General features: G+C 49.6%; 1 protein-coding gene across 1 annotated transcript; it reads right to left on the bottom strand.

Annotated features, from left to right (window-relative positions):
• Positions 1 to 1,746: 1,746 nt before the first annotated feature.
• On the bottom strand, positions 1,747 to 24,018 carry LOC104381377 (exocyst complex component 1). The gene is made up of 17 exons (XM_009989075.2): positions 23,895 to 24,018; positions 22,389 to 22,516; positions 18,359 to 18,518; positions 17,762 to 17,955; positions 13,459 to 13,686; positions 12,758 to 12,890; positions 11,699 to 11,808; positions 10,408 to 10,557; positions 10,027 to 10,120; positions 8,258 to 8,376; positions 7,918 to 8,028; positions 7,157 to 7,227; positions 6,320 to 6,560; positions 4,976 to 5,159; positions 4,489 to 4,688; positions 2,002 to 2,196; positions 1,747 to 1,902 (listed from the first exon to the last, which is right to left on the bottom strand). The coding sequence occupies exons 1-17, from the start codon at positions 24,016 to 24,018 to the stop codon at positions 1,747 to 1,749; spliced, it is 2,598 nt and encodes an 865-aa protein (XP_009987377.2).
• Between the last annotated feature and the right edge of the window lie 1,661 nt (positions 24,019 to 25,679).

Below are 25,679 nucleotides of genomic sequence, written 5' to 3'. Positions count from 1 at the left end.
TAGCCCGAGGTGGAGTTAGAGATTTTCTTTTTCTTCCTCTACAAAACCCAAATCTATCGAAAATAAAACAGAGTTTTGAAAGGTCTGAAGCCTTCTGGGCGGTTGGCTCCAAAGGAGTGAGGAGTTCAGGCTGCGGAAAAGCTGCCAGGCCAGTGCTTCAAGGCACAGGACGGTCTGTGTTAGAATCGTTCTGCCTAGACCTTCTCCACCCAAGCAGCCCACGCTTCACTGTGTACAGCAACACATCAAATAAAACCAGAATTTCTGATATGTGGAAGTAGCTGGAAATGTGGGGATTTTTTTTTGTCTCAGGTCAAGGGGAAGGACATCCGTGGGTTGCTGTGGGAGGGAGTAGCCAAAATGCCTGTATCCTTTTTGTACATCTTTTTTGGATTTTTCTCCACTCGCTTGAAGGAGGCTGTGGACATCTCTTCCCTCTGTCAGCCCCTGATTTTCACCAGACATGCAGGACCTGAAGATCTTGGTGATCCTGTCCACTCCAGATCAAGAGGTTCAATAGCTACACAGTAGGGCTGGCAAACAGAGGGACAAGGAGAAGGTGAACCCCCCTAAACCTCATTTTCTTAGGAAAAATCCTAATATCTTTACTAAAACTCCCAAAGTTGTTCCCACAGGTGCTAGTAACAGAGCCATTGGCATTGACACCTGACAAGGCTTTGAGGGCACTGATTGACCTCAATAGCCTGATCAGCCTCACATGGGGGCTTCCACCCACATCCATGGCCCTGGAGCATATTTAAGCTCTGCTCGGGGGGCCTTCACTCCATACTTGAGTTTTGGTGTAGGGATGCTGGTCTCCAGCCTAGTCCTAGACACGCCTCTACTTGGCCAGTGATTCTACTGGTCTGGACTTCAGCTTATAGCCTGATGTCCTGGTCCTTGACCCTGCGTTGTTGCTGTGGACCTGGTTGTTATTTTGTACTCAACCAAAGAGTTCAAGATCTTCAGTTTTTTTAGAGAGAAGGTTAAAATGGATGGAGTGTTAGTCCCATGATTGTCATCACAAGATACAGAGGCTGTGTTTTTGACAACAAGACTATATTAGTCGGTTGTGATGCTGCTATAGGACACTTTGTAAGAAAATGGGATAAGAACTGGCAACACCCTGAGAGATCAGTTGGGATCTCTGGAACTGCAGCGTTGGCTCTGCTCTGGTTTCCATGTAAGTAAGTTCTTTTTTTAGCTAAAAGCAATAGAACTTTTTATGTTAGTAACTCTGAACTTTCCTCTGTCTCTCCTGAAGAGCTGGTAAAGCAATGGTGCATGTTCTGATACCTGGATGGTGACAGTAACACTACACACGTTTGGGTGTCTCGGTGTGTTGTAATTACTTTGTTCACTGTGAAATCTGAGAGTAGATAAAAAGCAGTTGGTTCCTGGAGAGAAGGTGCCTTTCACTGTTCAGCTTCTCTGGGAAGTGGTCTGCTGAAGAGGTACAGCAGCAGCACTCACTTTGGTGGAAATTTGATATCTGGGAGGGTTTTTTTACTAGCTCTATAATGGTTACTTGGAGGAGGGAAGCTGTGGTTTGGGTCTGAGAATTCCACTTCTCCAAAGGAGAACTAGTTAAAGACCAACAAGTCCAAAGCACTTTGGCATTAAGTTCAGGATGGGACCACCATATATCAAACTTCAACTTGGGAAGGGTTTTGGGTTCAGCTCCTTAAAGGCGTAGCTGCAGACAAGGGTTCCTGAGCAGCTCCCAACATCCAGAGAGGGTTGCCTCTACATGTTGGACAGAGTGATGGAGTTGAAGTAGCTCAGCAAGTCCTCCATGGTGAAGTCCATGGCAATCCCTGACCCTTCATAACAGCGTTGGATCAGATCCTCAAACTCCTGGTACTGCCGTATGAACTCCTGCTCCATGGCGTGCCACACCACCTAGGGAAAAACAGACCATCAGCCTGTGACAGCTGTACACGCTTTACAGTCCTGAACCCTGCAGACATCCTAGTGACAGCCAGGTCACACCCCAATTACCGGCAAAAGATTCTCCTCTGGGGACAGGTACTTGTGGATTTTCCTGTAGAGGGCCTCAAGGGCTCGTTTTACTTCCTTGCCAGGATATTTTTCAATGACCTTCCTCAGCTCTTGCTTGCTGTAGGCCAGCTGAAAGCTGACCTCTTCTTCTTTCACCCCTTGAGCCACGCGGGCTTTCACCCCTTCAAAGAAGTGCTGCAAAGGCAAGGGAGACATTCACTGATGAGCTGCCCTAAGGTGGACTCCTGCACCAGGGCTGAAACCTGACCGCTTTCCTCAGTTCCCTTCCCATGTCTAATTAAGCAGAAATGAAGTTTTGGAGATTGTTTATCCTCCAGGAAAGCATGGTGTAAGGAATTTCATCAGTTCTTCTCCCTCCCTGCTCAGCAAGCAGCATCTCTAAGGGTTGCAGTGCCATGGAGCAATGGGACTGCTGGAAAAGTCACTCGTGCTCCTCGGTGCTTCATACAGCTTTGCTCGTTACAGAGGGTTTGGAGCCAGAGGTGGAGTTGGGGGATCCCAGAATCTGCAGAAGTGTAAAGCAAGACTCAAGTTTTCTCACTTTTTCCAGGATATTGGATGAAAGCAGGAAAGGTTGTTCTGCAGGGTTCCAAAAGGAGCACGTGTCCCACCCCAAGCCTGGCTGGTCCTTGAGAGCCTCGGGATGTGTACCCCAAGGGACACAGACCTCAGCTAGTGTTCAGAACAGCACCAGGAGCAGTGTAGCTCCACAAAAAGCTCAATGCTGACAAATATATTCTTCTGCCTGAGCTTTTCAGGCACAGAATCTGTCAGGCTGGAAGGGACCTCAGGAGATCTCTAGTTCAACCTTCTGCTCAAAGCAGGTTCAACACTGAATTCAAACGAGGGTACCTGGGGCAGTTCTCAAGGTAGGTGTTGAAAACCTTCAAGGATAGAGACTGTGCAACCTCTCTGGACAGACTGTTTCAACACTTTACTATCCTTACAGACATTTTTTCCTTCTATCCAGCTGGAACCTTCCTTTTTTACATTTTCTGACTGTTATCTCTCATCATCCTGCTTGCACCTTGGTAACCTTCTAGAGAAGGTAGCTACTAGGTACCCCTGAAATTTTCTCCTCCAGGCTGACCAAGTCCAGGTCCTTCAGCCTTCTTCCCTGTGTTGGTGGCCCTCCTCTGACCTTGCTCCAGTTTAGCAACACCTCTTGTCAAGGGTGGATGACATACACATCTATCTCTTCCACAGCTGGATGTGGTATTCCATGTCTGCTCTAATGAAGGCTGAAAAAAGGGAATAAATCACTTTCTTTGACCTCCTGTCTACCTTCCTGTTCATACAGCCCCACAATCTGTTTGCTGTCTTGGGTATTACTTCCACTGCAGTTTTGCTGTGGGGAAATATCCTAAATCCTAAGGATTTTCAGAGGGAAAGAGGTTCCTAAATGTTTAAGCTGTTTTCAAAACCAGAAATGGGCTCCTACACTCTTTAGGCCCCTCTGGAACTTCTCTTGCTGTTAGAGGGTTTGCTCAAAGCTGAAGAGCTGTGTGCTCTGCTAGAGAAGGCCATGTCAGGACTTTGGAAACCCTGGAGCAGTATGCAATCCAAGTACCCTCAAATGTTCCTCGTCTTGCTTTGTTGGGAGCAATGAAATTACACATTCCCTCACAGAAGAAGGCTCTGAAGCCATTAACGCAGCAGGGCTGGAGGCAGCATGAGACACCGAGATGATCTTCCCGTCAAATCTACAAGATGTTTGACAGCAAAGACTGGAAATAAATGGAAAGGAAGGAGGCTTTGCAAATAATTCAAGCTGACCTCAGTCTGTGAGATGTTTCAGGTCAGCAAGAAGAGGAGCAGAGCGAGGAGGGGTCTCTGGAGTAGTCATCGTTTCTGGGAGGAAGGGGGATGTCTGTCGGAGTCAGCAAAGCCAGATGCTTTTAGCTCGGTTAACAAAGCAGCCTCTTGGGAAGCGTGAAGCTGTGTCAGACTTATCAGCCCAGGCAGCCGTGAGAAGAAGGAACCAGCATCTGCCAGGCGCAGGCACGCAACGCCGAGCGGGGCCCCAAACAGGTCCTCGTGCCGCCGCGCAGGGGCTGAGCTGCAGAGGTGGCCCCAGCATCTGATGGTACTGAGCCCTGTTCTTGCTGGGGCTGTGCTGCGTGGTGAAACCCAGCAGTAAGTGGTCAGAGAAGGTGTAGGGATGTTGGGGATGGGATGACAAACTCATAAAATTATAGAATCATTAAGGTGGGAAAGGACCTCTAAGATCAAGTCCAACTGTCAACCCAGCACCACCATGCCCACTAAACCATGTCCTGAAGTGCTACATCTACATGTTCTTCAAACACTTCCAGGCATGATGACTCCCACCACTTCCCTGGGCAGCCTCATATAGTCTCAGACTGTGTCTGGGGAGTAGTGATTTGAACATCAATTAATTCCTAATTTTGGGAAGTGTGGTTGCCCTTTGAGATGGAGGCAAGGGTTAATTTATCCTGTACTCACATTGAGCTTCTCCAGTGGCTGGCCCAGGTACTTGATGACATATTTCTCCATGTGCTCGCTATACCTTTCCTTGGCTTCTTTCTTCTTGCCCTCCAGGCAGTGGATCTTCTTTTGGCACAGGAAGCAGTGAATGTGGTGGAAGTTTTCCATCATGACCATATCTGTGTTCACCTTCAGGTTTGCTGAGGACAGACTATTGACTTAAAAGAAAGGAACAAATCAGGTATGTAGAGAAAACCCTGCAGGCTCATGAGATGCAGATGCTCTCAGGCTTTGGTAACCAGTGGAGAGTTTAACCAAGAGCTCAGGTGAGCATCATCATGGGTTGTTCAGCTCTTCAACCACCTTGCCTCACAGAGCTTTGGGGTCATGACACTTAACTGTGTACCTGAAAGGGTGCAGAGACATCTAAGTCCAGCCCTGACCAAATCTGGTTTCTGACCTGGGGGCCAGAGCAGCATGTCCAGCCGCCAGCCTGTGTACTCACTGCTGCTGAAGACGCTGCTGGCCAGCCGGAGGTGTGCCTTGTCCAGCTCCCCTCTCCGCCGAGCTGTCCTGAACACCTCCTCTGAGAAGTTCACAAACTCCTCGAAGCGGCTCACGGAGGGCAGGATCCCACCTTTCATCTTGCTGGGCATCTTTGCCTCCTCGATCTCTTTGCACAAGGTCCCCTGGCAATGACACACAAGACACGGCGTGCTCAGATCTGATGTGGCTCCAGACTCGTTTTAAGGTGCACTAAGGCATGGGCCAGAAAACAAGCAAAGTGACCAGCTGTGTGTACCACTTTCTCCATTCACAGTATCTTCCAGCACCTTCCAGTACCTAAAGGGGCTACAAGAAAGCTGGAGAGGGGCTTTGGACAAGGGCATGTAGTGACAGGACAAGGGGAAATGGCTTTAAACTGAAAGAGGGGAGATTTTGATGGGATCTGAGGAAGAAATTCTTCCCTCTGAGGGTGGTGAGGCACTGGCACAGGTTGCCCAGAGAAGTTATTGCTGCCCCGTCCCTGGAAGTGTTCAAGACCAGGTTGGATGAGGCTTTGAGCAACCTGATGTAGTGGAAGGTGTCCCTGCCCATGGCAGGGGAGTTGGAACTAGATGGCCTTGAAGGTCCCTTCCAACTCAACCCATTCTAGGATTCTGTGGGAAGATACTTGAGCTTCCTTGTTTGAGGCTGGGCACTAGCTGCTCTCCTGGAGTTGGTGTACCTGGTGTCCCAGGCTATGTGGTTCTTTGCTCAGACACAGTGCTGCAATCTCTCCATGTAGACACCGCAGCTCCTAAGGCTGAGCTGTTCATCAACTGCCATTTCTTGCACTTCTCAGCTGGTTTATGAGCAGACTTGCTGCTCTGAGTCTTGGTGCAAACACAGTTGATGTTGACATGTGGCTTCCCTTGACCTCAGTGGAGTCAGGGCCAGGTTCCTTGGCCAATACTGATGGGGTCTCCACCTCCCCACATTCCCCTCCCTGCTGCTTAGTCCTGGAGCATGTCCTGCTGTGGCAGCAGGAGAACAGGAGAGCTTGTCTCCAGCCATCTGACATGCTGCTGTCACTCACAGCCTCCCAGTACTCTACAAGGAGGAAAACCCTTTGGTTTGACCATCTTGTTAAGCGGAGGCACAGATGTCACTTGGGTTTATTGTGTCCCACCTCCCTCATACCGACACGATCATCGATTCAATGAGGGTCTAGTCCTCCCAAAAGCAGACAGCCAGATCCCTGCCTGATATAAACCAGTGATGCCTTCAGGGAATATCCTGTTAGAAGATTCTGGAGGAGGTCAAACATCACTCAGGTCTGCTTGGGCTCACTCCTACTGACACTCACAATGCATTTGTTGAAGCTGCTCTTGGCCAGGAGCAGCATGTTGCCCAGGACAGCATTGAGGAAGGACGAGGGGAGAGCTGAGGACGAGCCCCACATCTCAAAGATGGAGTCATTCAAGGTAACCAGGACCTGCAAGCAGCCGAATGGGTGGACCTTATTGCAGACATCGAGAAATCCTCTCAGCTCCGGTTCCAGGCAACTGAAGATCTTGCTCAGCAGCTGGGTGGTAGGTTCTTCCAGTCTTTTTAAGAAAAAAAAGAAAGGTAAGGAATTAAATGGGGAGGGGCACTGCCCTGTGGGCAGCTGCAGAGGCGAGGGCAAAGCTAAAGAAAAAGTCAAAGCCTTCAGCATGGCAGTGAGCCTGTGTATGCTTGGGTCATCCTCCAGCTCTTCACCATTTCTGCCCATGGGAGGACATGGCAATGTCCTCTTTTGCCAGACAAATGGAAACCTGCGGTGCTTTCATGCTGGCATTTCTCGTGGGATTTCTGTTCTACAGTGTATTTTCCCTTTATGACATTGCTAATAAGGAAATAAAACCTGTCGAAACAGCCGGTTTTCCATGAAATGTAAATCTCACTCTCTGATCCACCCTGACGCAGAGCCACTGTGCGGGGGGAGGAAGAACCAGTTGGCTCTGCTCAGCCTCTCTGCGCGCCCAGCTACGATGTCTCCTGGTTCGTTTTGCTATCCAGGGCGCAAACCTGAGACAGCTTAGCTGACATCAGCATGGTCAAGAGTGGAGAAACCCTCCCTCCATCAGTTCCTCAGTTCCTGTAGGACAACCCAGATCATGCCCTGGTCAGAGCAGCCAGCTGCATCTCATCACCCACGTACTGGCTCCGAGGCTTGGCGCAAGGTAAGTCCTCTGGAGATGCCATGTTCTCTCCTTCCTTAGTGACAGATGCCTGAAACAAAGAATGGAATGGAAATTATGGCTTGTCTTCCCTCCAGCAGAGAGGAAAATCTGAGATATGGGTTTCACTTCTGCTGCCTCATATTGAAGTTTTGCATTTAATGCTTAGAGATCCTGTGATTTGTTGTTGTTGTTGTTGAAGTTATCAATTAAGTTCATAGAATCATAGAATGGTTTGGGTTGGAAGGGACCTCAAAGGCCATTCAGTTCCAACCCCCGTGCCACGGGCAGGGACACCCTCCACTACACCAGGCTGCCCAAAGCCTCATCCACCCTGGCCTTGAACACTTCCAGGGATGGGGCAGCCACAGCTTCTCTGGGCAACCTGGTCCAGTGCCTCACAACCCTCAGTGAAAAATTTCTTCCTTGGATCTAATCTAAATCTGCCCTCTTTCAATTTAAAGCCATTATCCCTTGTCTTATCGCTACAGGCCCTTGCAAAAAGTCCCTGTCCAGCTTTCTTGCAGGTTCCCTTTATGTCAATTCAATTCTCCTCCATTACCAGGAGGTCTTAATCTTCTTCACTATGGCACCACTGATAGTTGCTAGAGGACAAGACCCCAGGAGACCTTGGGTATCTGGTACAGGTAAGCAGCCACCCCACTGTGCCCACTGAGGCTTGTATTGAGCCAGAGGGAGGACTGGCTAATGGGACTGGAGATGACACGGTCCCCACACTTACCTCCAGCACCTGCAGGTCTGCAGTGTCCTGGCTGAGCTGGAAGAATTTCTCAACGAACTGTTGCTCCGCGGTGCAAAGGGGTTGCAGCTCTCCCAGCACCTGCTCCAGCATCTGCTTAGCAATCATTTGGCATGTCAGAAAACCCTTTGAATACACCCTGAGGACACCAGCATAGATGTCCATGTCCACTTGAAGTGACACCTAAGCCAGATCAGCAGTACAGAACATCTGTACTTCTGCTCCAGGTACACTGCACTTCAGAAAGGACCATGGGATGGGCTGCAGCACTGGCACAGCCCCCACGGACACATGAGCTCTTTAGAAACCCTCAGCTCCTCACCTTGATGACGTTGCCCTTGTCCGGCGTGTCCTCCTGGCCTTCTCTGCTCCCAGGGAGACTCCATCGAGACCGCTGCTGGCTTCCCATCGCCGTTGGCTTCTCCAAGCTTTCCTGAAGACCTGTGCGGGATGTGGGTAGGTGGTTGGACATCTCCATCCCTCTTGGCCCCTCCAACTTCTTTCATCATTTTAAGATTTAAACATCTACTTTCATGTCTGACCTCACATGTGAATTGGCCTTTTCCTGTTGGATTCAGACATATGGGGGGTGCAGGTTTTGCCCTCTTTATCTGCCTTTTCAGCTATTTCTCTCTCTTTTTCATTACTTTCCTTTTATTTTGCTGTCTGTGATGTGTCCCCCTTTTCTGTTTGGTGCTTAACACTAACTCTCGAGGACTGGGGAGCAAAACATCCTGGGTGATAACAGCATAAATCGGCAGAAACACCTGCCCGAGTTTCAGGAAAATGTTTGTTGCTTTGTTTTGATGATACCTTGCCATAAAACAATACCCAGGCAGGGGGAGGGGTTGGCCTTTTTCAAAAACTTCCTTTTGAAAACTGTAAATATTCACCTGGAAATTAATACACTTTTTCAAGCATTACTGGTTTTTACCACGCCGTTTTCACTGGGTGCCTGGCTCGAGTGGAAAAGTTGAAAAATTTCTTTGAAACATGCATTAAGAAATTACTCACTGAAAGAAATCGGTGGGGAAACATCTTTTTTTTTTTAATTAATTCTAAAAATCGGTATCATTCCACTAACCCCACGGATCCTGGGTGAGTCAGGGCAACTCTAATTCTCATAACATGCGAAATATCCTTATTCCAGCCAGCACCTGCAGAGCTTTTACCTTTGGAAAGGGTTTGTCAGATGCCCAACGTGCTGAGCAGGGATGAGGGACAACAGACAGCCTTGCTCAAACCACAGAAAATTAAGAAGCTGCCTTGTAGTCTTTCCAGTGGCAAAAGACTATTTAGGTGAAATTTTCCTCCTTTCTTTTCAGGGCTTGTGTGCTCCGTTGCAGGTTACACACACATGGCCAGTGCTGCCCGTCCTGGTTTGATTCTCATCGCACCCTGGAATGGGACAGGACGGGGAGGGCAGCTGTGGGGTGAGCAGACCCAGCTCTCCGGTCCACTCCTGCTTCCCAGTGCTGTGTCCTTCCATCTCTGCCAGGTGGGAGCTGCTGCAGCCCCTTTTCCTTCCCCAGGCTCCATCCCCTGGCTCTGGGATCTGGCCACAAGTGAGGAAGTAGGTGCAGAGCACAGCAATGTGCAGAACATTAGTGTTCTGATGGACTGAACACACCGTGCAAAGTGGTTTTTGATGTCTGAGCAGGGCCAAGCTGGTGTGGAACTTTCCATCACAGTGCTTTGTTTTGCTGAAGGAAAATCTGACTTCAGTGCCACCAAAAAACTTCCAGAAGAGACAGATCAGTTTCTCTTTTTATCTTTGGAAACACCTGACGGGATTATTTTGAGTCAGATGCAGCGATTGCTGTCGAAATGCCACCTTGGGACAACCCAGCCCCACAGTCAGCTCACTGTGAAGTCATTCTGCTCTCACTAATGTTGCTATGAATACACTCGTGTCTTCAGGGATGGGATTGGTGCCGTTTCTTTACAGGAGAAAGAGTTTGAGGAGTCTGTGACCAGCTCTGTTTGCCTAAAATACAGACCAGGTAGCCCCATGTCCCCCTCTCTTACCACCCCTCTGGACACATAAATCACTGCTCAGTGGCACGAAGGTCATATTTGCAAATCACTCACTTCCTTTTCTTCTTCCTAACAAGAAGGTTTTGGCTTGTTCAAAAAAGGCTTTAATTTCCCGGTCATGGAGTCTGCTGAGGTTCTGGGCATAGACCTGGAAAGTAGAGAAACGGCCAGATGAAAGCAAAAAGATCAAATTTTAGCAGTTCAAACCTTTTCTTTCAACACAATGTTTGCCACCAAGTCCCAGACTGCTTTCTGTCAAGCACGGAGGTCCGACATCATGTGGCCAAGTTGGCTGCTCTCCTAGAAGGGCCACATGCTGGAAGCTTGTGGATGGCATGAGTTTGGTGAAACCAAGCTCTCATCACGAATTAACCCGTTTGACTAATCTGATGCTGGTGGATGGTTTGCAATATTTGTTCAGGGTTTCAGCCGTACCTTGGGGAGATCACAGAACAGAACTGGGTTGGTGTTCCTCAGCCAGGCCATGAGCGGGGTGTAGGGCAGCAGTTCCTCATGGTGGAGTCCATGGCTTGGTGCAGACAGCTTGTCAACGGGCTGACCAAGAGCAGCGACCTGAGCATTGCCCTAAAGCGACAGAAACGGCAGAAAGTCAAATAACAAATAGCCTTGAAAAGCTCTGTAAAATAATTGCTTCATAATCTTGCCCTTGAATTTCCAGTTCTGAATGTTTCAGAAGCCAATTTAAAGGGTGAAGCAGAGCATGTGTGATCATGTTGAACTCTAGTTTTAATCCTGTGTTCTGGGAACAACCCTGATCCCAGAGGAACAAGCTGGTCCATCACTAACATGTGGGATACTCTGGCTAAGCACGGTGGTCAGGAGAAAAGCTCATTGCTCAGAAGCAGGCTGGAAATTGTCCTTCCAAGTGCTGGGAGGTGAGTATGCCTCGCAGCGGTGGAATGCAATGGAGTGGCAGGATGCTGCGCAGTTGATGCAGCCCATCTGCCAGGGTCTGGCAGCGCTGGGACCCCGCACCCACAGACTCGGAGTCATGTAGGTGGGATGGGAGCTTGGCAGGTTCATAGCAGGTCCAGGTGGAGCGGCTTGCTCAGAAAAGTGTCCGCTCAAGGTCTGAAAGTCTCCAAAGATGGAGATCCCACAGCTCCCTCCCAGTTCCTTGCCAGTCACATCCCTTCCCAGAATCAACACTTGAAAGCAAATGCTAAAGGTTTAAGGAAATAACACTAAGGATTTGGGAGTCACTCCTTTTCTTTTTCATGAACTGAAATCCAGAAGAGTAACACGTTTCTTTCAGATTTCTGCCCACAGAGATATTGTCCACTGTATCTTTTAAAGGGAAGATGAGCACTTGAAAATGTTAATCGAAGGATCAAGGGATTGGCTTTTATCCCAGGATTTCATGTTACAAACAGACGAACAACCACCACCACCCCCGAGGTAAAACAAGAAAATCTAAAGCGAAAATCTTCAGGCCTAAGGACTTTTTAACATGACCAGAGGATTAATGACTGTCACGGGAGGGAGCCTGATAGACACAGGTTGTGCTGGGTTTCTTCTGCATGGCAGCAAAACGAACCAGAAGGCTGGGGGCAAAGGCAGGGAGAAGGTCTGTGACAAGACCTCTTAGGGGAGACACTTTTGGAGAATCCTCTTACGGTGGCATCGCCTACACCACCGGTACTATTTTACCAGGATATTCAAATCTCCCAAGGTTTCGAGCCTCCACATGAGGAGCAAAGCTCACCTGCAGCTCGAAGATGCCTGTGATGTGACTGACGAAAGAGTTTTCGAAGTTCTGCTTGAGTGTTTCAAACATGATCAGCTGCTCAGCCACAGACTGCAGTTTCCGGTAACCTTGGGGGGAAAAAAAGAGAAAGTTTCGTGGTTTTGAGCTGTCGTGGCTGCGGACCAATGTCACTCAGCACACTGGCAAATAAGACAAATCTTCAAGGAGTAAGTTCTGGGACCAGTACTACCACAAAAGCTAACAAAGGAAAAAAGATTGGCTGTGGTACCAAGCAAATATGGATGGGGAAGGAGTTCAAGATGGAAAAAAAACAAAACAAAAAAAACAAACAAAAAAACCCAATTGCAAAGCACCCATCATCTCGCTATGGCCAAGGACCAGCGAAGCATGGGATTTCACACCAGGATCAAGTCGCTGTACGCTGGCATGTCTCCAACAACACCCGCAGTGGATGCTGCTACAAGGAATTACCCTTTTTCCATGCCTGAGCCCAGAGGGAGGTGCCTGCAGACCCGCCTGCCGCCTGTGGATGCCCCAGCTTGGCCGTTGGCAGCACGAGTTGGGTTTCTCTAGGAACAGAACCAATCCTCCCCAGCTACTTTTCTCCAAGGATGCTCAGAGGTAACGTTACATTAGTTTTCCCAGCCCTGCTTGACTGTACTTCTAGGTGAAGCTCCTGAAGCCTTCCAAATCTTCAGCAATACTTCCAGGACGGAGCTGACCCTACAAGCCTCTTTCCCCAGCTCGCAGCTCCGGGTGCGCTGCAGGGAAATAAGTGCTTGTAGCTCTGCACCTTACACCCCAGGTACCCCCAGGTCAGTGCTGCTGCTCAGCTTCCCAAATACGTGCCCACCTTCTGTTTCTTTTCGACTTTGCCCAGGCAGCCTGCAGGGCTGCCCAGCAAATGTGGGATTGAATTCCTGGGAATATCACCACTGGCTTCGGGAGCACCTGCAGGTGCTGGGCAGTGCAGGATGGTGATGGGTGTGCAGCATAGGTGGTGGAGGAGCTGGTGGCTCTGTTATTTGCAGATATAAATCTTGGTTCTCTACTCACCGGGCTGTATCTGGACGTTCATGCAGCCAGACAAAGCCTGCACTGCAGCAATGCAGGCTTTCACTCTGCTGGGGCTGGAAAGATCTGCCTGGCTCAGGGCATCACAGTGTTCCTTGCTGAGGTTGAGGTGGGTCTAGAAACACAGCCAGAAGAGAACAGGTACAAGCACAGCCAGTTTCCCATCCCTCCTAGAAGGCTGATGGCTTGAAATAGCCAAGCACTACCATACCCAGGCTGCATCAAGACCATGCCGACCATGCTGCATGTGTCCATCAAGAAGACTATGCCCACCAAAAAACAAAGGTCTGCACAGTAACAACCGCAGCAGTGGTTGCCAAGGAAGCCCTGGCAAACCTCAGCAAGGGTTTCTGAAGGGCCAGCACCTCTGGGATCACTATGGGCAGCAAAGCAATGGGGAGGAGACAGAAAAAGCTAAGGGAGCTGCAGCTTGAGCAACTCAGAAATGAAAGTCAATGGCACAGAGGTCACCACAAGCAGTGGAAGTGAGGATCAGCTGTGCTGTTACACATTATTATTATGTGCTGTTATTATAAAAGACAACCAAGTCCCTCATTTCTGGGCCAGAGAAGCTCTGTAGTCTGATAGTTCATAGTTTTCAGAGTGTTTGAGATTCACTGAAAGGTTTTTTTTTCTAATAGATTCAACAGGCTGAAGATTTGTGTCTTTACAAATCCACCTACTGTGAGGAAGAGGATCTCATCCATCAGCCTTGTCTTGTTGGAAACGATGCGATGTAGTAAGGAGTTTTCCCGGTGGATGTGGTCCATCTGCTGCTTCACGCTTCCCAGTAACTCATCGTAGATCTGCAAGGTCTCCTCCACTCTGGCCACCTCTACCAGGGCCTCGTCAATGGAGCTCATCAGCTGTGTCACCTGCTTCTCAGAAGAGATAATGGCTCTGAGGTTGGCCTGTGAAATGGAGAAGCAGAGGCTTCAGTGCCATGGCAGGGACTGATCACCACCATCTCAAACATCCTGACCTTCACCTTCTCAGGTCAAAGTGGAGACCCTGCCATTGTAACATGCAAGGTGCTGTCCTGCATCGCTACCAGTACAAGCTCAACGTCTTATCTTTGCACTTGGCTAAACTCTACATCAGCAACCGTCTGCAAGCCCCGAGTGCCAGGGCGGAACGAAACCCTTCCCTGAGCAAGAAGTACTCTCAGAGGACTTTCATCTACCATAGCCAAGAGGTTACTGCAGAGCTGCTGGGCAAACCCGACCACGAGCAGAATACAGTCTTTGTAGGTTTGGAGAAGGTCCCAAGCCCTCCTGGCTTCTGTACCCCACTTTTTCCCTCTGTGCATTAGGAAAGTCCCAAGTGGACACTGCATGGAGTCTCCAACCTTCAATCTCCACAACTGGTGAAGTCCCTTGGGGACCTGGTTGTCCATCTCCATCCTTATTTGTAAGGAAACACGCCAGCTTTGAGGCACTGGCCATTCCTCTCTGGCTCTAACGCATTTATGAAGACCATGGCCATGCCAAGTGCCTGTCACGGCACGTTTAGCGCAGCTCCGGGCATTGCCACCGCTGCCGGGGTGTTACCCAGCTGAGCTGCTCTGGCAGCAGAATTGATTGACAGTTACATCACGCATGAGACATGCACATATACACATCTATAACATGGAAACCGAAGGCGCAGGTTGCCCAGGGAGGTCCCAGGAGTTTGTTTTGATGGGTGGTAGAGATGTAACGGGGCGTTAACTGCTGCTGACAAGCTCCACTGGAGATGAGCTGCTTCCAAACGTTAACTGGAGCCTTTTTGGTGCCTATGCACCATGCAAGATATCAAAGAAAACACTCAATAAGCACAGGCCTGGGAGGAATGAGGCGTCCCGACTGCTATTTTTCTCTCCGTTAATCAAGCTTCTAAAGAAGTTTGTCTTTTCTGATGTTTCAATTACCTGATGTCTTTGTCACTAAATGAAGAACAGCAACAGAAGCATCTGCACCTCCCAGTACACCCTGTGCTTGGCTTGCTGGTGGGAAATGAAAGGTGGAAGAGGAGCAAAGTCTTGTCAACCCAAGTTGGGTTCCCGTGGCTGGGACCTACCCTGTGCTCCGAATGAGGAACAGGTCTGAAAGCAGAGTAGATGCTGGGCATCTACAATCCCTGTGTTAAGGAATTTCTCTTCTCCTAGCTCCACCTGCGTTGCTATCAGGATAAAGATGGGCTGGCAGCTCTGGACGTGCTACATGCAGGACCAGGTGCTGGAGCAGCACGAAGGTGCTCCCAAAATGGGTCAGTGCACGCCCTGACCGGGTGACTTTGGTCTCATTGGCAAAGTGCGAATTATGCTCTCCTGTGACAAATGTAGTGTCATTTTAGGAAAACATGGGAGAAAGGACTGTGGGGAATGGCTTCACGTGTAGGCAGATGCGCAAAGGGGCTGGAAAGGTCAGAGGAACTCTGCAGAAAAGAAAAACCTGGTGACACAGCAAAGCATCTCTATCGAAGGGTTGAGATGAAACTCCCCCATTGCAAAGTGAAGCAGCTTTTCCACGGGGAGCCCGGCGATGGCTGGGCAAGCGGAGGCTTCGCTTGCCCGCAGGCTCAGCGGTCGGATCTGAAGCTGGGCTCGTTGACACGCGGAGACTCATCTCCGAAATCACCGACCACACTGAGCCAACGCTCCTTTTGCCCAGAGCCCACCCAGCCTACGCAGGTTGGCACGAAGGACCTGGGAGGGAGAAAACAGCCCCGCTCCCAGACTGCTGCTTTCCAGCCGCGCTCCAGGGACCTCGGCCCGTGGCCGCGGGCTCTGCCCAGAGCTTCACACTTTATTAAATGTTCCTGAATTACAGCCATAAACCTCCCGCCAGCCCGTCACCGCTGCGCTTACAGATCGTCTTATTAGGGCTTAATGGACCCGCAGGGGTTGGCCTACAGCAAAAGCATCATCGGTGACATCGGCGGGGCAACCGCCGGCAGAAAGGGCTCTCTGGAGAACAGCTGCCCGGGTGAGGGTAATAACTCTCCTCTTGGAGGTGGCACAGAGCTGCCGGGAGCCGCCTGCGTTCCAGCAGGTGCTGGGATCCTGCGAGTAGGTAGGAATACCAATGTGAAAATCAGAGCTCGCCGCCTCCCGGGCACCCGGCCGTGCTTTCCGTCCCTCCGAAGCTGATAAGCGCCTTCTCGCTGTCGGCGCGGTGTTTCGCCGTCCCCAGAAGAGATGGGTTGGCAGAGGGCGATTGGGATGGTAAGAGGAGGACGAGGTGGTATCAATGGGATGCGGGGAAAAACGTTTCAATATATGCGCGTGCCGGTCTAACTTGCTGGTATTAATGATGCCTAATATTGTAGATTAAACCTTAGAAATAGAAACATCTCATTAATTAATCTGTATTAGCGGTAAGTGACATTTATTCATTAGAGGGCATTAAAGTAATGTATTCGGCAGCGCCTTTCATCTCAAAGTACTTAATAGAGATTTATTAGTTGCTCTCAGAGGGTCTTTTACAGCTGGGAAACGGCGTCGCAAAGCGGCTGGACGACCCACCAAGAGCACCCAGCAGCAGACCTCAGGAGTTCGGTCGTCCAGATTAACTACCGAGCTTCCAAATGTAGTAAGTCATACGTAAGTACAAATTTGGAATATGGCAAATCCTGGAGCTAAAGGAGGTTGGATTTATAGTTTGCGGTTTCTCATATGTTTTTGGATATTTGGCTTGGTTTTTTCCCTTTGTTCTTCAGTTACCTGCCCATAAAATCCTAGCACCAGGTAGATACAGTAGCGTAAGATGAACGCTCGAAGCAGCCATCTCATTATTTTGCTCCAGCACTCAAAGAAGCAAGTTCTTCCTCTGCAGAAATGCGATAAAACACAGCAGCTCTACTGGGGTCAATAAGGCTCACTAGTCCAAACAGGCCACCTGCCTTCTCCAGCAGCCCTTTCTACTACAGTTTCTTTTGCTTTTTATCTCCTTCCAGCTCAGTTTCAATTTTTCTCCTTCTCTTTCTCCTTAGCTGCTGCTTTTTCTTCTATAGGGATTGTTGTTGGCCCTTTCCTTTTCTTCCAGGCATCCCTGCCTGTCAGACCACCCTTTCTGCTCTTCATCGCTGCCCACTGTTTACTGGAGCTTTCACCCATTCCCTCCCTACTCAGCAGCCTTTACCCTTCCTGCCCAGCTCTTCTCTGCTCTCCCCTTCCCTTCATAACCAACGTGCTTGTGCTCAAGTTTAAAAAAAAAAAAAAAACAAAAAAAACAACAAAAAAACCCCAAAACAACAACAACAAAAAACCCACACCAAACTGAAATAACAGGAATTTTTGATGTGTCTGTGATAGCTCTCATGGCAACGTGGCTGAACCTGTCCCCATTTTCTTCTGCACCAGTGACTACAGAAACGATGGTCCTTGTTCACCCTGCACAGAGACCTTCTGTGAGACGCGAAGGAGATCCTGGAGCTCCCCAGTTTCATCCTCCTGCCTCAGCCAGCCCCAGAGCACCCCACTTCACTTTGCCCTGCTGTTAGACCCTTACCCATCCCTGTGTCACCCTCAGGAATTATAATCCCCAGCAGTCACAGGTCCACACGCAGCCAGGCTCCGTACTCTTCCCTGCAGCTGGGTCTGTGCCACTGTTTGGTTTTACTCCTTTGTAAAACTGATGGTGGGATCCACCTGCTTCGAGTTGGTCAGTCACCGCATTCATCGGAGAGACGCCACTCAAGCCAACATCTAAGGGCGGCCAAGCTTGGCAAAACCAGACGTTTGGTGCCTGGCTGCCAGGCTGCAGCTACTTGTTCAGCTCTAGCACAGCGTCTAGTGAGACAAACAAACCCTCGAGAGAAGAGCAGTGGTGTCCTCCCGGCATGCGCATGAGATGCCCTTTGAGTAGAAGATAGCACAACATCGAGATGACTTTCTCTCGGATCAAGTGCCCACAGCAAAACAAAAGAGCTGCTGATACCCAGAGACCCAGTCCAGTGCCAGGTACCTTCTTTTGGGTTGAGTCACAGCCCTTGGCCCCCCCTTACCTCATCCAGCACATGGAGATCGTTGCTCAGCTGCTCTGCGAAGGCCACAGAGTTGTTCACAAGGGGCTCATACTCCTCCATCAGCTTCAACATGTCGGCAGCTTCTTTTGGTGTCATCTCCTGGTACGCACTGAGCTCCTCCTGGCTCTCGGTCTCCACAGTGTCCTTCCTCTCTTCTTGGGGCCTTTGTATCCCTGCATGGGCAAGAAGAGATGTGGAGATGGCCAAAGCCTTCTAGCTATGTCATTTTATTGGCCCTGCTGGTGTTAGCCCCAGGGGTCCTATTGAGTCCAAGTGACACGAGTCCAGTGGTCTCAGTCTGGTGGTCAGTTAGAACAGGATCATGGCGTGGAGCAGACAAAGGTGGGCATGGGATAGAGGGTCAGCTTTGTAAGAGGGATGGAATGGACATTTGAAATTGAATTTGAACTCTGGTTGTGTTTTTCTTGCTCACCTCTCTAGGACTGTGTGTTGGGGGGTGGTGATACGTTTGTTATGCAAAGCCGAGACAAATTTCGGAGATGAGCAGGCTTCTTCCGATCGAATTTACTGACAAAAACCCCAAACCACTCTGAGTGTGATAAGGAAACTAATTACCTTCTGCTGCACAGGAGGGGACGTTCACAAACGCGATAGAGCTGCCGAGGAACCGGTGGTTCAGCTTCCGCAAGCATCTGATAAAGGTTTTCTTCTCGTCAAAGCTGCTCGCGGTCCACTTGTAAACCTTATCGAACTGCAGATCAAAATCCAGGCTTGCCTGGATGCCAACAGTTAATTACAGCAATTAGACGCCGCTTGTCACACCACGTACGCTCGGCACGCACCGATGTTGTGAAAACACCTTGTGCGCCGGGAGGGAAAACAGCTCCTGGTTGGAGGAGGGATGGAGATACACCTCTACACTGCAGTTTCAAGCTTTGGGGTTTTTGGTGGGCCCAGGAAGCCACATTGTGAATGGAGAGTCTACTCTGCTCTCATGGGACCTCCCTGCAGTGCTGCGTTCAGCTCTGGGGTCCCCAATGCAAGAAGGACGTGGAGCTGCTGGAGTGGGTCCAGAGGAGGCCACGGAGATGATGCGAGGGCTGGAGCACCTCTGCTATGGAGACAGGCTGAGAGAGTTGTAGCTGTTCAGCCTGGAGAAGAGAAGGCTCCGGGATGACCTTCTAGCAGCTTTCCAGTAGCTACAGGGGCTGCTATCCCAGGGCGACTGGGCAGGATTTGAGAGGCATGCTTGTGGCACTTGGCAAATAATCACAGGTGTGATAAAGGCACTGAAAATAAAAGGATGCACAGCAATTCTGACCCTAGAAGTGGACACCAGGACACCCGTAATGGGTCAGACCAAGCAATCAAGGAGTCCCAGCATCCTGATCCAGCACGCTGATTTCTTTTCAGATTATGTAAATCCCTCACCTTTTACTGCAGGTTTCGGGAGATGAACGCTGATGAATTTTGACAGTGGCCAGTAGCAGATGCTTGGGACACAAAGCATTCAAAGGGCAAGTCCAGAGTTATATTGCTTTCAGGATTCCCTGCCAGCCTCTGGCAGCCCGTGATCCAGCAGCTTGCTGAGCCAGAGGTCGTATCCACAGCACTGTGTTTAACAGCCCTTGAAGGACCTGCTGTCCCTGATTTCCTCTAATGATTTTTTGGACTTATTCATAGCGTTGGCATCTACAGCATCCCGTGGCAATGAGCTCTGCAGTGTAATGACATGCTGAATGAGAAAGCTCGGATCAACTGGAATTAAGCATTCGGGGTAAGCCCAGCACCCGCCCTGCCTCCCACTGCAGATATTCCCTTCTGTGATCCTCATCCAACCTGAAATCTCAAACCTCTCTTCACTCAAGAGTTGGGAACACCCAGAGAAAAAACAGAAACGGGCTTCCACAAGCTTAGTCCTGAAATTCCACCAGCAGCGCTCTGGTATCACGCGTGCTTCACCTGGCATCTCCCAGCAGCCCTGTTTCCTGGCAGAGGAAGATCACCAGGGATAACAGGAGCATGGATGGGGAAAAAAGCACCCTTGGCATTTCCCCATGTTGTTTTCATCTGTATGAGTGCCAATATCATAGAATCATAGAATGGTTAGGGCTGGAAGGGACCTTCAAAGGTCATCTAGTCCAACCCCCCTGCAAGGAACAGGGATATCTCCACATCTATCTATATCTCCACATCTATCTATGCCCAAAGGATGCGGACTCACGGAGCGGGAACTCCAGCCACAGGAGACCTAGTGTTTGCCACTAAGAGGTGCATAGATGGCGAGAACAAGGGAGGTCGCTCAACTAGGAACATCCCACAGAAAGAAACTCCATCCTGCACCATCTCATTAGCTCTGCGGCACAGCCTGATCTCATCTTCTGGAGAACATAGAAGCCGCGCTCGTAATTATTGATACTAATCATGCTAACGGGCGTCGAGTTTATGAGGACAGACGCAGCCTGATGACGCTTTAGGAGTTGCTTTCTAAACATCTCCAAGCAACACATCACACACCCGCATCCCTTCGCGGCCTCGGCAGCGGCCCCTGCAACGGCGCAGAGCGCTGATGTCCGGGGAGGAATTCACGGAGCGCGTGGTTTATGGCAGAGCCTTCGGAGGAGCTATTAAAGCAGGGAGGCATCTGGTAATCGCTTCATAAATATTAATGCTGTTTTGGCCAAGGGAGCTGTGGTTTTAAGCACTGCTGGGCTTGCAGTGTCAGGACTTGGCTGGTGCCAGGGAGCGGAGGGCTGCCCAGCGCACCGGGGTAGATGACCAAGCCCTCGCTGCGTGCACTGAATATTGACCCACGAGCTGAGGCTTGGCTGTAGTTGGTACCATCTGTGGAGTCACAGAGGAGAAGCTCGTGTTTGGATTTCCATGGACACGGCCAAGCCTTGCAAGAGGAACTGTGCCGACTCGAGCACCGGTCTGCGCTGGGGTCTCTGTGGTGGGACCTTGAGAGATGTCAACGTGTCCTGGTTGCAGGCTACTGCTTCAGCCTCTCTTCTGCCTGGGGACCTTCTGCAGTCGCTTTCAGCTGGTAGATCCCATTTTGTGAAAAACACGAACAATTCTGACCGCCTGTGTTCAAGGAAGATAAATTCGACCTGGAAGAGGTGTGGAAGAGGACTCCAGGCCTGATGAAGGGAAGAGAGAAGTCAACGCAGAAGAGGAGACTAAGAGGTCAGCCTGCTTAGCCTGCCAGAAGGAAGGTGAATAGGGGAGCTGACTGCAATCTAAAAATACATCTGCAAAGGAGAAGAGCTGGCAAACCTAAAGGACAGCCACAGGACGAGCATAAAGGGGGATGATGTGGGTAGGAACACAGGCTGCAAGTCGTATGAAGGCTTCAGCCATCAGGACAACCAAATTCTCTATTTGCCAGCCAGTAGGAGGGGTTCAAAAATACGCCAACGCTTCAAGACAGAGTAGGATCAGTTTATCTCATTGGAATGGCAAATGAGGGGGAAAGGACTGAAAATCCTGGAGGTGACTTCTAATCCTGACTCCTCAGAGCCAAAGCAGTTTAGAAGACTTGGTGGAGCCAGGCTCATCTGCTGGAAGAAAGCTCAGGCAGGATGAAAGCGTGTTTCCTTGTGTAGAGGAAAATGTGAGACAATGAGATACCAGTTCAGTTCCACCCCCAGGATGGAGATGCCCTGAAAATCTGCAATTGTGATTTTCCTTCCAGGCGTGCTGTGCAGATGTACTTTATTTGTCCTGGATACAGAACTGGGAAGCTGTTCTTTTTCTCATTTATTTCCACGCTTGTGAAAACCCAGGCACCTCGCCAAAGCCCCTGGAACATTCACATTAATAAAAAAACTAATTATAACAACTTTAACGACACTCTGCCAGCCCCAGCAGCAGAAAGGGAATATCTTGTCCGTGCTTTCCTTCCCCAAAACCTTAATGTCACCCGAAAAGCGCAGACTCACGCTGACTCCAGCTCCCTATAATCCTCCTTTCAGTAAATGCCTCCATTTAATCTTTAAATACCCCATGCAAATGCCTGTCAAGAAGCTTTGTCGACATGGATCGACAGATGGGCCTGACGACGTGTTCTGCAAATGCTGGAGACCTGACAAGAGCAGTGCTTTGCAGCCCCGTCCCTCCAGCCTCTGAAGGTTGCTGCAAAGGGCTTCAGGAGATCCTCTGCCTGAGGGATAAGGAGAGTTTGCCCACTGATTTTGGTGGAAGCCACGTCCATGCGGTGGTCACCCACTCACTGCTTACCCTGGTCGGGTTATTTGGAATCGCTCCAGTCTCAGCAACCTGGGTACAGGCATCTCCCCAGAAGAGATGGGGTAAAGAGAAGTTCAAGAGCACAGATGTGGGACGGAGGAACCATCCAGAGAGAGACCTCAGTTCATCATACTCTAGGAAGCCTTCTCCAGGCTGAACAGCCCCAACTCTCTCAGTCTGTCTTCATAGCAGAGGTGCTCCAGCCCCGGATCATCTTTGTGGCCTCCTCTGGACCCACTCCAACACTTCCATGTCCTTCTTATGTTATATGGGTTGAGCTCCAGAGGACCTGAATCCTCCTACGGACCCTGGCCTGTGTCTCTCCAGCTTCACATTCATCTCTCTCCCTCATGATCAGTTCTGCCCTTTGCCACAGAAGGAAAATCAATCTTACCTGATGGAGAGTCTTGCCATCTACCAGCTTCAGCTCTGCTAAAGGCCACCTGTAGGCTATCTTGTATTGCTCTCCTCGGTCTACCTTGACCTTCACCAGAAATGGCTGCATTGGCCTAAAGGTGTCCACTGAGGATGAGGAACAGGAAAAACAACAAACAACCATCCACAGTATTATTGTTAGCCCAGGACCCAACAGTTCAGTGTGAGTGGACAGGTAGAGACGGACACACAGACACTGATTTTGCATTGTGGCTGTATGGGGAGGTGCTACAGGGTTTCTGTTGGCTTTTCTCTTCATTGAGTATTTACATTTGGGAAGTGCTCTCCGGGGTCTATTCCAGAGTACTTCAAAGTCTATGGAGGGATTCCCAATAATTTCAATGAGTTTTAAACCAGGCCGTTGTGCTCAGCACAAGGTGTAAGAGATACTTTGGCAAGATCCAGACGTGGTGGGGACAGGGCATTCTAATGCAATAAGATTTATGATAGTCACCATATTGCTGGCCCTACAACAGGGCCCAAAAGCACCGCCTTGTTTGACTGATACCCACACTAACATATCCCATCAAAAACCAATTCCAGTGCCAATTAGCTTACGGTCACCTCTTGGTTCATCTGGGAGGTGCTCGCTGTGCATCGTTTTGGCTCTTATAATTTAGATCTTCCACGTGAGATAAATATCTCCAGAAAACTGACGTGGGCGGTTCCAGGGGTAACTCATGTGTTTTAGATGCTACCTATAGGGTGGCTACGTCATTCTTTGGAGATATTCCTCCTACCCTCTGTTGACTGCAGAGGGAGTTGAAGAACATCATATAGGTCAAACACTATGGCTAAAGCTGTCAGAAAATAATCCTGTAGTAGGTGACTACGCTGTCTAGAAGCTCATTGGCAGGAAGGTCTCTCCTTTGCAAGTTTGTTTTAAAAAAAAAATAAATCTATGCTAACAAACTTCTCAGGAGTGATGGAGCAACTAGAAAAGCATAGACCAAAGGAGATGGAAAATTTCCCAAAGCACTTGCACCTTTGGATCCTAACCAAGTAGCTACGCACTCCTGAAACATCCAGGTACTGTTAAAACTTCCACCAAAACTGTGGAGAGACGGAACGAGGCTGTAACGCTGTGTCGTGTTAGAACGGTTTGTTGCTGACCTCTAATGACAGGTTTGGTGCAAATGGTAAAAAAATTCATCTTGCATGGATGGAGGGAGCAATCCTGCAGACCCCAGCGCTCCCTAGCCAGCTAAAGATCACCCGACGTTCAGGAGGGAATTTCTGCTTTTATTGCCAGTTCTTGGCGTGCTGTGCCAACATGGCACAGCTCCTGTCTTTGGACTAAGGTTTCCTCCCTTGATTCTGAAAACACGGCATTCCAAACAGCGGTCCTATCTCTTCTCCTAAATTAGGAAAAGAGGCATCAGAGACCAAACTCTCTGACTCAAGCTGCAAGAAGCCTTCCTGGCTTTGCAACTCAACCTGTCTCCCAGCCTGCCAGCATTCTCACCCACAACACAGAGGATGGACATCTTCTTCTTCTTCCCCGTCTTCCAGACACGAACCGTTTCCAGCAGCCTCTTTTTCTGCGGGTGGAACACATCTTTTTCCAGCGAGCTCCAAAGAGAAGCCATGGTGATACCCGGAGACAACAGCAAGCAGTAGCCACGTGTGCCTCCCACTGATGCTCCTGGTCAACGCAGGCTGGGCAGCACCTCCTGGGAAACACCAACAGGCTGGAGAGATGATCCGCACGCAAGCTCCTGGCACACCACTAAAATACACTACCACCACACCAATTTCATCTCAGCTGTCTTGCAGATGGCACGAGTGTTAAGTGATTGTCGCACACTCGAGGCCAGAAGGTCTAAATTCCTACACAGGACATGCTAATGCATCCAACCCAACAAGGCCACAATAAAACTCTCAGAATATCTTCAAAAAACCCATCCTTTTTGGTTCCAACTCAACATAGAGCCTTGAGCAACAGGACCACATCCATGGGCAGGCGAAAGAGATTGGCAGCTACAAGCAATTGCATGCCTGACCATTTTTGTTGGCCCACGTTGTTTCAGCACTCGTGGCTCAAGAACGCTCAAGTTGAGCTGACGTGCCCTGCATCAGCACGGGATGGATGTACGTGACGGTGCAAGTCAGTGCTGCAAAAAAAAGAAGCCCAACTCCACTTTGGGAGCTCAGCTGGGGGCATCCTGCCCCTTGGAGGTCTCCGGGGCTTCAGCTTGGCAGAAATGCCCAGCAGCCCTCCGAGGGCAGATCTTCTCCCCCTCATCTCGCTTACGCAGCTGAACGTGCGCCTGCAGGGCCCGAGCATGGCTGCGATGTGTAGGATTCAAAGGCGTCTCAGGCAATCCCAGTGTCCAGCTTCAAACTGGACATTTAAACTGGATGTTGCAGCATCTCATCACATTTTGCAAAAGTAACACGACCGCCACTTTTCAGACCAGGAAAGTGAAGTAAGAAAGCAACTTACTCAAGAAGTTCTCTCCTGGCTGCAACCCTGGGGAGGCTCAGGCAAGCTCAGCTCAGCACCAGGCTGGAACAAGATGACTCGAGTCAGTCTGAGGTACTGAGATACGCTGATTTGGGTCAACCCAACGCAAGGAGGAGAGGGTTTGCTTAAACCATCTTAGCAGACGCGGTGTTTTTAGCAAGAACGCGTCGCTTGTCCAAAAACTGCTTTTTTTTTTTAATCCATAGTCCTAGTCAGACCTAAGATTCATGGAGATGTATTTCCAGCATAAGCCAAGCCCAGCACTGCCAGGGAGGAGGTGACAGTCCATGTCCTGGGTGTCGTGTTTAAACACCCAGGAACAACCAGCAGTTCTGTTACAGCCTTGGGTCCGCGTGGTGGGGGAGTAAGGAAAGTGGCTACAACTAAAAGGTTACATTGAACACAAATATTGTGGTAAGAATTAGGGATAAACAGAAACACAGACTGTAGGAAAACAATAATATTTAGAACAGGCACTTCGAATGTTTTCTAAGGGAAATTCATTGTTATTGAAATTTACAGGGTGCTCTGCAATGGGCTGAAACAAAGGAGACCTTCACCAGCTCCCTCCCCATGGCCGTGGGGCTTTCAGCTCAGCCAGTAGTTAACGAGCTTGAGATCACATCCGCAATTATTTAAACTTTTTCCACGATGGCTGTGACAGATGGAAAAAAAAAAGAAATTTGCTGCTGAAATGCTCCTGTCACCTCTTTGACTGCCATCCCTCCCAGTGTTATCTTGCCTTCTCCATCACTGGCAGCTTTTCAGCCTCTCTAGCGGTGT

The sequence above is a fragment of the Tauraco erythrolophus genome, chromosome 13 (assembly GCF_009769465.1).
Source record: "Tauraco erythrolophus isolate bTauEry1 chromosome 13, bTauEry1.pri, whole genome shotgun sequence".
In the NCBI taxonomy this organism is placed as follows: Eukaryota; Metazoa; Chordata; class Aves; order Musophagiformes; family Musophagidae; genus Tauraco; species Tauraco erythrolophus.
The sequence above is the reverse complement of the archived record's forward strand: the minus strand, read 5'-3'. Positions and strand labels throughout refer to the sequence as shown.

Bases quoted from the DNA above. Each gene is read 5' to 3' on its own strand.
- LOC104381377 (XM_009989075.2), bottom strand. From the start codon at position 24,018: ATGGCTTCTCTTTGGAGCTCGCTGGAAAAAGATGTGTTCCACCCGCAG. The intron at 17,956-18,358 runs GTAATTAGTTTC...TTGCCCATGCAG, and splicing joins CCCCTCCTGTGCAGCAGAAG to GGATACAAAGGCCCCAAGAA. The intron at 4,689-4,975 runs GTGAGTACACAG...CTTTCTTTTAAG, and splicing joins CAGCAGCGTCTTCAGCAGCA to TCAATAGTCTGTCCTCAGCA.